General features: G+C 46.5%; 1 protein-coding gene across 1 annotated transcript in view; it reads right to left on the reverse strand.

Annotated features, from left to right (window-relative positions):
• LOC141086506 (uncharacterized) overlaps positions 1-12,668 on the reverse strand; it is an 82,321-nt gene that overhangs the window by 41,719 nt on the left and 27,934 nt on the right. Inside the window, exons 7-8 of the mRNA XM_073572625.1 lie at positions 12,183-12,629; positions 11,855-11,962 (exon numbers count right to left, since the gene is read on the reverse strand). Coding sequence (XP_073428726.1) covers positions 11,855-11,962; positions 12,183-12,629 — 555 coding nt within the window. The remainder of the gene's footprint in view (positions 1-11,854; positions 11,963-12,182; positions 12,630-12,668) is intronic.

A 12,668-nucleotide genomic window follows, 5' to 3' on the forward strand; every position in this document is an offset into this window, starting at 1 on the left:
GGTTATATGGTTTGGTTGTCATCAAAGAATATTCCTATGAAGGTTGTGTCTCCAAAGTTCAAGCCAAGATTCATTGGACCTTATAAGATTTTGGAGATTCTTAATCATGATTCTTTTCGATTGGCTCTTCCATATACGTTTAAGATCCATAACGTGTTTCATAAATCTCTGTTGAAGAGATTTGTGGAGCCAGTAGTTCCTATGGCGGCGCCTCCTGACCCTGTATTGGTTAAAGGCAATGTGGAATATGAGGTAGAGAAAATATTGGATTCTTGTTTGGCTAGACGGAGACTCCAGTACTTGGTCAAATGGAAGGGTTATGGCCAGGAGGATAATTCTTGGGTCTCTGCTTCTGACATTCATGCTGATAGATTGGTTTGTGCTTTTCACCGGGCCCATCCTGATCGGCCTTGTGGCGTGGATGAGGGTTCGGTGACCCCTCCTCAAGGGGGGGTACTGTTGTGAATTCGCTTTCTGGCCTACCTCTGGTTGCTAGTGAAGGTAGTGGAGCTGGTTATATTGACAGAGGGGTCGCGAATTCTCTTTCCGGGCTCCCTCTGGTGGTTACTGGAGGTAATGGAGCTGATCTAATTAACAGAGGCCTGCCACCTGATAATGAGGAGGATGACTGGAGATCTGGAGTTTCTGACTGGATTTAAGACAGCCGACTCCCTCTATCCCTGCTGGTGATTTTTTCCTGCCTCCTGAAGTCTTAGTTTCCAGCTCAGTCCCTGCATGCTCGGCTAAGTGTTCTTTTGCTATTGTTCACATTTCATCTGGTTTTGTCTATTTCAATTTTGTGTGTTCAGCCAGCTCCGGCTGGGTCTGTGCTGAATTTCCATCCTTATGTTACTGCTTGTGCCAGTTGTTTTTGTCCCTTATTAGATTGGCCTCTTTTTGCTCTGCTTTCAGAATATACCAGAGTGCTGATATAGTGGGTGATGTCTAGTGACTTCAGTATTTTTCTATCAGACGTGTTGGGCATTTTTTGCAGGGTTTTTTGTGTGATTGCAGACAGAGTCTTTCCTTCCCTGTCCTGTCTAGTTAGTGTGGGCCCCATAATTTGCTCAGTCTATTTTCCTATCTGAGTTTGTGTTTTCATCTTGTCTCATCGACAATATATGTTTGGGGGCTATCTATTCCTTTCATAGAATCATAGAATCGTAGAGTTGGAAGGGACCTCCTGGGCCATCTGGTCCAACCCCCTGCTCAAAGCAGGATTCGCTAAATTATCCCAGTCAGATGTCTGTCCAGCCTCTGTTTGAAGACTTTCATTGAAGGAGAACTTACCACTTCTCGTGGCAGCCTGTTCCACTCATTGATCACTAACTGTTAAAAAGTTTTTTCTAATATCTAATCTGTGTCTCCTCCCATTCAGTTTCATCCCATTGTTTCTAGTCTTTCCTTGTGCAAATGAGAATAAAGTTGATCCTCCTACAATGTGACAGCCCTTTAGATATTTGTAGACAGCTATTAAGTCTCCTCTCAGTCTTCTCTTTTGCAAACTAAACATTCCCAAATCCTGCAACCTTTCCTCATAAGACAGGGTTTGCAGACCGGTCACCATTCTGGTCGCTCTTTTCTGAACTTGCTCCAGTTTGTTGATGTCTTTTTTAAAATGTGGTACCCAAAACTGGACACAATATTCCAGATGAGGTCTGACCAAAGAGGAGTAGAGGGAAATAATGACTTCACGTGATCTACATACATCTTAGAATTGCATTTGCCTTTTTTGCTGCTGCATCACACTGTTGACTCATATTCAGTCTGTGATCTAATAGTATACCCAAGTCTTTTTCACATGTGCTGTTGCTTAGCCCTATTCCTCCCATTCTGTATATGCTTTTTTCATTTTTATTGCCCAGATGTAGTATTTTGCATTTTTCCCTGTTAAAAACCATTCTGTTAGTTGCTGCCCACTGCTCCAGTTTATTTATATCTTTTTGAATCCTCTCTTCTCTAGTATTAGCTATCCCTCCTAGCTTTGTGTCATCAGCAAATTTAATCAGTTTACCCTCAATTTCTTCATCTAAATCATTGATAAAGATATTGAACAATACAGGGCCCAGGACAGAGCCCTGTGGTACCCCACTTGGGGTCTGCTCTGGGGCAGTTTAGATTTCCCCTTTCTTGCTTTAGGCTTATTTAGTTCTCCGGCTGTGTCGAGGCTTCTAGGATCATCGTAGGCACACTCCACGGCTACTGCTAGTTGTGTGGATAGGATCAGGGGTCTGCAATCCGCTTAGTTAATAACCTCTCTGGTTTTCTGTGGCTTAGCTTGTTCTTGCTTTCCTCCTCGGTGACACAATCATAACAGATATCATCCAGATAGACTACAACCGAGGTGGTGAGCACGGAAGATGTCATTTACAAAGTCTGGGAAGACAGTTGAAGCATTACAGAGCCTGGAGGGCATCACTAGGTATTCATAGTGCCCATCCCTGGTGTTAAAAGCTGTCTTCCATTCGTCCCCCTCACAGATGCGAATCAGGTTGTAAGCCGCCCACAGATCAAGCTTAGTAAACACTCTCGCTTCCCGTAGCCTATCGAACAGTTCTGATATCAGGGGCAGAGGATACTTATTCTTAACGGTGATGGCGTTAAGACCCCTGTAATCGATGCAGGGACGTAATTCTCCATTCTTCTTCTGGACGAAGAAGAATCCCACCCCCGCTGGTGACACTGACTTCCTAATGAATCCTCTTGCCAGATTCTCCGTGATATACTGAGACATGGACTCTGTCTCTGGGAGAGATAGGGGATAGACTCGACCCCAGGGAGGCTCAGCACCAGGCAAGAGGTCAATAGGACAGTCGTAGGGGCGGTGAGGCGGAAGGGTCTCTGCCGCCTTCTTGGAGAATACATCTGCATACTGTCGATAGCATTTGGGGAGAGAGGAAAGGTCTGCGGGGACTTCAGTGGAGGCAACCTGAACGCACTCCCTCTGACATCTACCCTCACAGGATTTACTCCACCCAAGAATTCTCCCTGAAGACCACTCTATATGGGGAGAGTGATGACATGACCAGGGGACCCCTGTTATGAATGGGTCACCGAGGAGGAAGAAACAAAACAAGCTAAGTCACAGAAAACCAGAGAGGTTGGTAACTATGCAGATTGAAGATCCCTGATCCTAACCACACAACTAGCAGCAGCCATGGAGCGTTCCTACGATGAACCTAGATGCTTCGTCACAGCCGGAGGACTAAATAAGCCTAAAGCAAGAAAAGGGGAAAACTAACTGCCCCAGAGCAGACCCCAAAGGAAAGACAGCCCCCACACATGTATTGACTGTGAAACAAGATGAAAACACAAACACAGGCAGGAAAATAGGCTGAGCAAACGATGGGGCCCAAACTAACTAGAAAGGATAGGGAAGGAAAGACACTGTCTGCAATCTGCCAAAAACCCTACAAAAATAAAGTCCAACACTTCTGATAACAAAATTAACCCTGAAGTCACTAGACTTCTCCCACTATATCAGCACTCTGAAATATTCTGAGACAGAGCAAAAAGAGGCCAATCTAATAAGGGACAAAAAACAAATTGGCAAATACAGATAAATAAGAGTGGAAATTCAGCACAGCCCCAGCCGGGGCTGGCTGACCACACAAAAAACTGAATAGACCAACAAAATCAAGTGTGAACATTAGCAGAAAAACTTAGCTTGAGCTGACTGGAACAGAGCTGCGAACCAAGACCTGACAAGCCAGAAGGAATCACCAGCTCCAGAATAGGGCGTCGGCTGTCTTAAATCCAGACTGAGATTCCTGAGGTCCAATCGTCATCCTCCTTTCAGCTGGCAGATCTCCACTGATTAAATCAGCCTCACTACCTCCTGTCACCACCAGAGGGAGCCTGGAAGGAGAATTCACAACTGGTAGATCAGAAAATGAACTCACAACAGACCCCTAAGAGGACCTGGTCGATACCCTCGGGCGTGACAAGTAGAGATAGCGTCTCCTGATGGGAAGGAGACAGCGAGAGTATCAGCGGGGTGGTCTGGTGGGTGATCTGAGAGGGTAGTGTCGCTCCATTCACCACTCTGATGGTGACTGGCTGAGGTAGTAAAACCAGAGGTATTGCGTGCTGTTGGGCGAAGGCAGACGACATGAAATTGCCCTCTGCCCCGAATCCACGCAAACCTCCACCGTCAGAGTGGAAGAGCCAAACTCAAGAGTTCCCTCAAAGGACAGCTTGGAGGAAAACGTTGCAGTATCTAGTAGGCCTCCTGCAACAGCCACTAGACGTGAGCGTTTTCCTGGCCGCTGTGGGCAGCTGTTGGCAGGGTGACAAGACTGCTGGCAAATGTGACAGGTGCTCGCGCGGACCGCGACCTGGGTCCCACGCAAGAATTCCCCATGGTCTCTTGGAGCTCGGACGCCCGATCGGGAGGTTCCGGAGGTTTAGTAAAATTAGGTGCCAACCTAAACCTCTGCCTACACTGGTACCGCTCCAGCCTTCGCTCTGAAAAACGAAGGTCTATGCGGGTGGAGATGGTGATAAGCTCCTCCAGTGTGGCGAGACTCTCCCTGGTGGCCAGGGAATCCTTTACATGGCCAGCCAGACCTCTCCAGAACACGGAATGAGGGTCTTATCTGACCACTCCAGCTCTGAAGCCAGCGTCCGGAACTGGATGGCATAATGGCTGACCAGAGACGAGCCCTGCGATAATGCCAGCAGCTGGAGCACGGTATCATGGGTGACTCGCGGTCCCAAAAAGTCCTGCTTCAGAGTGCCCAAGAACCGCGAGGCACTCTGCACCACATGATCACCACGTTCCCACAGCAGTGTGGCCCACTCCAGAGCCCTGGAAATAACAAATCCCACTTTAGCCTGCTTGGAGGGGAATCGTGCAGCCAGCAGGTCCAGCTGTATGGTACACTGGCTCACGAAACCCCTACAAGAAGCACTATCGCCCGAGAACTTTTCGGGCAATGGGAGGCGGGACAAAGTCGGGGCAGGGATGGCAGGGGACACATGGGAGACAGCCTCTGTGGCTGCCTGAACAGCAACTGCGGTAACATCCACAGCTGAGGCTGAGCGCTCAAGAGCCGCCAGCCTGCCCTCCAGCTGCTGGATGTACCGCTGAAGTCGTTGTTCGCCTGCCATTACTAGCCAGACCCTGGTGCTAGTATAATGTTAGGGCTGGTGGAACGCACCAAATAATAAAATAATAGTAAGGTGCGTTCGCAGCCCGGGGTCCACCGTGCAGGGGTGGTAAACTGCTGCTTAGTAATGGCGGAAGTATAAAGCGGTGTACCAGAGGTCACACGTGGATTAACATCACCCAGTATGAACAGAAGCGAACTCTGTTATGACACAGAGCTGCGCCACCACTGAACATAAATGCCGGAGCCTGTTAAAATCACAGCACTCGGCAAGAGAGCGCATAGTATGCGGTCACTGAACTCAGCCCCAAGGACACGAGGTCTGAGTCCCTCTAGACCTACTGAGCGCGCGGCGTCGCACATGTGGACGCCACTATAGATGCTGACTATGGTGGAGTGTCGAGCACGTGCACCGTGGCATGCAGAGCCACCGGTGGACACTGATGTCAGTCTCAGACTCTGCCTCTACCTACACCTAAGCCTGCTAGGCTGCACAACACATGCATGCCAAGGGTAGGGGTTTCAAATGAGTCAGTCACCAGAGACATTCATACTTGCATACAACACTCACTCCTCATAGTCTGATAATGCAGTCTATACTAGTGCATGGCTGAGCGGCCATTCGAACCTTTTATAGCCGCGTCCTTCCGGGAACTTCCTGACCTTTTTGATGGTCCAATCCGAGCTGGAGAAGGACCTGAGCATGTGACCTCCGATCTCCAATGAGAGATCGTCCCACGGGCATGCTCAGTAGACCAAAAGGAGTAGCTCGTTGCTGACTAGCATGCGTTGCTATAGCTGGACCAGAGGTGGCAGCAGCAACCAAACCCACAGAGCTAGTCTGGGCAGAGCGCCGGGACCGACGATTCTGCTGAGCAGCCTCCTCTGCGGCTGAAGAGGAATGGGGGACCGCCGGAAGCAAGGCTCGGGATTCCCGCTGTGCAGCGACAGGAACCCGACACCTAACAGCTAAATCATAATAGGCTTTCTGGGGCTTCCCTGTTAAGTGTGGCTCCAGCATCACCCAGTGCTCTGGCGGGAGTTTCTCCCTCTCAGCGACCCTTTAAAAAATGGTCAGAAAGGCCTCTATGTCATCACCAGATGTAATTTTTTTCAGGAATCTCCTTACTGCCTTTCCTGTTTGGAAAAATCATCAGCTGACCCTGAAGTCAGACCTGCCGCCGTGCCCCCTACTGCCTCTGTGAGAAAATTCAGTCTGATGCTACTGGACTTGTTGCTTGTGCTGCTACTGCTGGATCTGTTTCCTAAGCAGCTTACTTGTCTCTTGTTGTGCCAGCTGTTGCTCATATTGCTGTAGCTGTTGCATGTGCTGCTGGGCTTGTATCAGGTTTTTAATCAGGTCCTCCATGCTGTCTGACGTTGCTTGTTGGCTTATAGCCGCTTTCACCAAGGACATGCAGTTCCCCTGTAGCAGTCACATGTGTTCCCTGAGAATGCTGGCTGCACTTCTAACACCAATTGTGTTAGATCAACTCACTCGGTTGCTTAGTGACAGGAACACTTTCTGTTTAATTTTTCAACTGGTTTATAAAAACTGTACTGTATAAACCAGTCCAAAATTAGATAACCAACACAGGACCCTTCTGGCATACTGGGAAAAACAAAATAGCATACAGTACAGTCTGTGTGGCTGCAGGGATCTGCCAGCTCAGGGGAAACAAACAAGTTTTAATTCTCTTTTAAACGAGCACAGCTCTGAAGCTCTTACAGTTGTGGCCAAAAGTATTGACACCCCTGCAATTCTGTCAGATAATACTCAGTTTCTTCCCGAAAATGATTGCAAACACAAATTCTTTGGTATTATTATCTTCATTTAATTTGTCTTAAATGAAAAAACACAAAAAGAATTGTCCTAAAGCCAAATTGGATATAATTCCACACCAAACGTAAAAAAAGAGGGTGGACAAAAGTATTGGCACTGTTCGAAAAATCATGTGATGCTTCTCTAATTTGTGTAATTAACAGCACCTGTAACTTACCTGTGGCACCTAACAGGTGTTGGCAATAACTAAATCACACTTGCAGCCAGTTGACATGGATTAAAGTTGACTCAACCTCTGTCCTGTGTCCTTGTGTGTACCACATTGAGCATAAAGAAAAGAAAGAAGACCAAAGAAATGTCTGAGGACTTGAGAAACCAAATTGTGAGGAAGCATGAGCAATCTCAAGGCTACAAGTCCATCTCCAAAGACCTGAATGTTCCTGTGTCTACTGTACGCAGTGTCATCAAGAAGTTTAAAGCCCATGGTACTGTGGCTAACCTCCCTAGATGTGGACGGAAAAGAAAAATTGACAAGAGATTTCAACGCAAGATTGTGCGGATGTTGGATAAAGAACCTCGACTAACATCCAAACAAGTTCAAGCTGGTACATCAGTGTCAACCCGTACTATCCGTCGGCATCTGAATGAAAAGGGACGGTACGGTAGGAGACCCAGGAAGACCCCACTTCTTACCCCGAGACATAAAAAAGCCAGGCTGGAGTTTGCCAAAACTTACCTGAAAAAGCCTAAAACGTTTTGGAAGAATGTTCTCTGGTCAGATGAGACAAAAGTAGAGCTTTTTGGGCAAAGGCATCAACATAGAGTTTACAGGAGAAAGAAAGAGGTATTCAAAGAAAAAAACACGGTCCCTACAGTCAAACATGGCGGAGGTTCCCTGATGTTTTGGGGTTGCTTTGTTGCCTCTGGCACTGGACTGCTTAACCGTGTGCATGGCATTATGAAGTCTGAAGACTACCAACAAATTTTGCAGCATAATGTAGGGCCCAGTGTGAGAAAGCTGGGTCTCTCAGAGGTCATGGGTCTTCCAGCAGGACAATGACCCAAAACACACTTCAAAAAGCACTAGAAAATGTTTTGAGAGAAAGCACTGGAGACTTCTAAGGTGGCCGGCAATGAGTCCAGACCTGAATCCCATAGAACACCTGTGGAGAGATCTAAAAATGGCAGTTTGGAGAAGGCACCCTTCAAATATCAGGGACCTGGAGCAGTTTGCCAAAGAAGAATGGTCTAAAATTCCAGCAGAGCATTGTAAGAAACTCATTGATGGTTACCGGAAGCGGTTGGTCGCAGTTATTTTGGCTAAAGGTTGTGAAACCAAGTATTAGGCTGAGGGTGCCAATACTTTTCTCTGGCCCATTTTTGGAGTTTTGTGTGAAATGATCAATGTTTTGCTTTTTGCTTCATTCTCTTTTGTGTTTTTTCATTTAAGCAAATTAAATGAAGATAATAATACCAAAGAATTTGTGATTGCAATAATTTTCAGGAAGAAACTGAGTATTATCTGACAGAATTGCAGGGGTGTCAATACTTTTGGCCACAACTGTATCTCCAGACACACCAAACACTGAATGAATCCAAATGTTCCACATTTACCTTCTGGACCACACCCCATGGTGGAAATATGATGAACAGTCTCTTACCCACTATTCAGATGTTCACAAAAACCCAACCCTTATTATGAACGATTAACCAATCTCAGCACTAAAGGCCCAGTCACACATAGCGATTCACCAGCGATCCCGACAATGATATCACCGTGTCAGGATCGCTGGTGAGCTGTCAAACAGACAGCTTCAGCAGCGATCAGCACCAGTGACGCCGAGCGCGCGGCGTCGCTGTGTAGTTACCAGCGCGCTGATGCAGGGAGCTGGTAACTAACGTACACATCGGGTATCTAAGGGACGTGCGTCACTTAGAAACCCAATGTGTACCTTAGTTATCAGCTCCCTGCATCAGCGCACTGGTAACTAAGGTACACATCGGGTTTCTAAGCGACGCACATCCCTTAGATACCCGATGTGTACGTTAGTTACCCGCTGAACGCTGGTCTCCCGCCTGTCACACGCAGCGATGCATGCTGGCCAGCAGGAGACCAGCGATCAAAGAAATGTCCAGGGCTTTCCAAGAGCGATCAGCGATACCGGCAGGGGGGCCGGTCGCTGATCGCTGTCACACACAGCAATCTCGCTGGTGAGATCGCTCTTGTGTCACAAAACTTGTGACTCAGCATGTGTGTGTGGCGTGTGTGTGGCGTGGCCCTTAGTATGCTGGAGTATTTTTCCAGGTTCATATAACTGAGGCTAACATTCTGAGTGACCTGAGTGACACATATCTCGCCTCTAGTATTTTATCAGTGACCTTCTCACAAGGGGTTTTCCCACAAAGTGAATTTTAATCATTTTAATTAATATATCTTTGAATGATGATAATTTCCACAATTGGATGGGTTTAAAAATAATGTTCCTGTGCTGAGATAATCTTATAAATGTGCCCCTGCTGTGTACTGTGTAATGGTTATCTAACCATACAGGAACATTGTATGATCATACCACATCTCCTGGTGAAGGGAGAAAACAAAAGAGTATAAAGACATTACAGCATTGGATCATAGCTGATTGTTTCTTTGACATAAACCATTGCTTAGAAACATGCAGGGAAATGTTTTGCCTCACAAAAAGAATCAGATGCGATCCTATGCTGTAATGTCTTTTGCTTCCTCCCCTGCCCAGGAGATGTGACGACCGCTGAAACCAACAAGCACAGCCGAATCCTAACGGAGTGTAAATTACACTCCAATTGAATTCGGTAATCTTCACCACTTTCTGAAGATATCAATAGGGAGGACAACCACTTTGTTATGCTAGAGTAGCAACTCATTCGGGATAATAGATAAAGCTAAAAAACTGCAATTGACCCTGCCAGGTCCTGTACGCACTAGAGATCCTGACCCTAGTGGTTCCTGTGTGAGCTGAGATAGCCCTAACCACAAACTAGAAGATAGCCACTTGGACCTATGCTGCTTGAAAGGCAGTCGATTGCTTCATATTCCTCCTAAAGAATCGGAGGGCAAAGAGAGTGAGAATTACCTACAAAAGGGTGAATGTGCTGAAAAAGCAAAGATCCCAAAATGAGTAAAATAAACCATGAAATACAAAATAATGTAGAAAGTACATACTGTTAAATAATATGCAGCCTAATACCTAAAAAAAACCAGAAGGTAGGTGCAAAGTAAAGAACAGAAACAGCAAACAGATAAATTCTAGCAGGAATTTCACTAAGGCTACTTTCACACATCAGTTTTTTGCCGTCAGGCAGGATCCGGCTATTTTTAGAAAAAACGGATCCGGCATAAATTTTGGAGAACTGTAGAAACGGATCCGTTTTTCTGCTGGATCCGTCTAGCAGGTTATATCTGTTTCCAGGGGGCTGGCCAATTGGATCTGAGCATGCGCAGACTTAAAAAAATGGATCCGGTGGCTGGATCCGTCTTTTTCTGGATCCGGCGCATTCCGGCGCCCATAGACTTTCATTGTGGCAAAAAGCCGGAAGCGTCGGATCCGGCGCTTCCGGCTTTTTCGCCGGAGACAAAAAACGTTACAGTAGCCGTTTTTTCCAGACGCCGGAATGAGACAAGTAGCCGGATCCGGCAAAAAACGGATGAAACGCAATGCCATCCGGCGCGATCCGGCGCTAATGCAAGTCAATGGGGAAAAACTGGATCCGGCATTGCATTTCGCCGGATCCGGTTTTACAAAAAAAAAACGGATCGCGCCTGACGGCAAAAAACTGATGTGTGAAAGAGGCCTAACTGGTTTTAATCTTTCGAAACCTATGACGTATAGGTACGTCATAGGTCGTGTCCCTCCCTTTCATGCAGGCTGTAGCTTCAAGCCCGCATCTTTCCCGGCACATGACAGCTGATTTGATCAGCTTTTACATGCCCCTAACAGCAGAGACATGTTAAATACCACTGTCAATCACTGATAGCGGCTTTTACTGTAACTCGCACAAACTGGATGTGCACTACAAACCCCCGCTTATCGGTGCCCCTGTCACATAATCGCAGGGCACCTATGCGTTGGCATGACAGTCGGGTTTTTCAGAAGACCCCTGTGCTTGCCATTGCAGATCTTGCCATGGCGGGCGTTCATAGGAGATTATAATTTCTGCTACACTGAAGCCCTGTTATGTATAGCATAAGCGATCTGATGATACACATCTTCCTCATCAGGACAAACCACGGTGATCACAGCTGTTTGTCCTGATGAAAAAGTTGTCTTGATTGAAAGGCGTTGACTAATAAACTGATCGTCCTCTAACAGCAGCATAGGTTAACCCATTCCGTTCCAGTTTCTCTTGATTTCTCCTTTCTCCTGCAGTAACCTAAGCTGTATCAGTGGTGGTGTGCACACAAACCCAAACAGGTAAGCACAATTGTGCATGTCTATCCCAATTTTTACCTATGTAAGACCCTATTGCGCATTTTGTAATTTACTCACTATTTAGGGTATGTGCGTCCAAAATGCTGTATTCTACACAAGCACAGTGGATGGGAATTATAGAAATCCCATGCCCACTGTGCTTCTATTTGATGCTGCATAAACTCACCCGTGGAGCGGACTTGCGAGCCATAGGATGTCAATTTCTGTTGCAGAGATGCTAGTCTCCGCAATAGAAATTTCCACAATAGGATCAATTGGATGCAGTAAATCCACATTGTTCAGTGAACACATGTGGATTTACCTGCGTGAATAGAATGCAGCATTTTGGACGCAGCAAAAATACCCTGTGTCCAAAGCAATGCTATTTCCTGATTGAGGGCACGTACTCTTACTGATGACCATATCATTTTTAAGTAGCAGTCCAGCATATGGCACTTGAAAAGGTCAGGTGTGTTCAAAATGTGGGGTGATATGATAATTGTAAAAGAGATATTTACTTTACAGCATGAACCTCCAGAAGGCCCTGGCAGGCCTGGATCTCCTTTTTCACCTTGTGGTCCCCTAACTCCTGGAAGACCAAGTGCTCCAATGTCTCCTTTATCTCCCTATTGAATTAATGAGAAAAATAATTTTCACAAGGAAGTACAACATTTATAACAGAAGAAATTAGGCTAAATAAATGATCAAGATACTTCTTTTTTTTCACGAATGGCACAATTATTTCAGCTCCCAAGTGCAAAGAATTTAGACAAATTTAAAAAATATGACTTGAAATTAGTCAAAAATGAATGTAAACTTTAATTTTACACAATAAGACTGTACTACCTTTGACCCAGGTGGTCCTTGAAGTCCAGGGATACCATCTTTGCCTGGAAGTCCTGGCAAACCTTGAGGACCTTCTACACCTGGCATTCCTAGTGGCCCTGGTAGACCAGGACTGCCTTCTGGTCCTGATAGTCCTTGCAGACCTTGAGTTCCCTGGGGGCCTTGAGGACCCTGGGGTCCTTCTGGTCCTCGTAATCCTACTGGTCCTTGTTGGCCTTCAAGACCTTGAGGCCCTGGCTGGCCTGGAAATCCTCTTGACCCAGGGATACCCTCAGGTCCTTGATCTCCTCTTAACCCTGATGACCCTGGTGATCCTGGCAGACCAGGAGATCCTGGAAGCCCAGGTATGCCAGGAGGACCTTCAGGTCCTTCTGGTCCAGAGAATCCCTGGGGACCTGGAAGTCCAGGAAAGCCCTGGGGTCCTGGAGGACCTCTGAGTGTAGGAGTCTGCAATAATAAAAATATGAACCTTAGAAGGCAATTGTG

Source organism: Dendrobates tinctorius, unplaced genomic scaffold (assembly GCF_039654945.1).
Source record: "Dendrobates tinctorius isolate UK_male_01 unplaced genomic scaffold, ASM3965494v1 ptg000032l, whole genome shotgun sequence".
In the NCBI taxonomy this organism is placed as follows: Eukaryota; Metazoa; Chordata; class Amphibia; order Anura; family Dendrobatidae; genus Dendrobates; species Dendrobates tinctorius.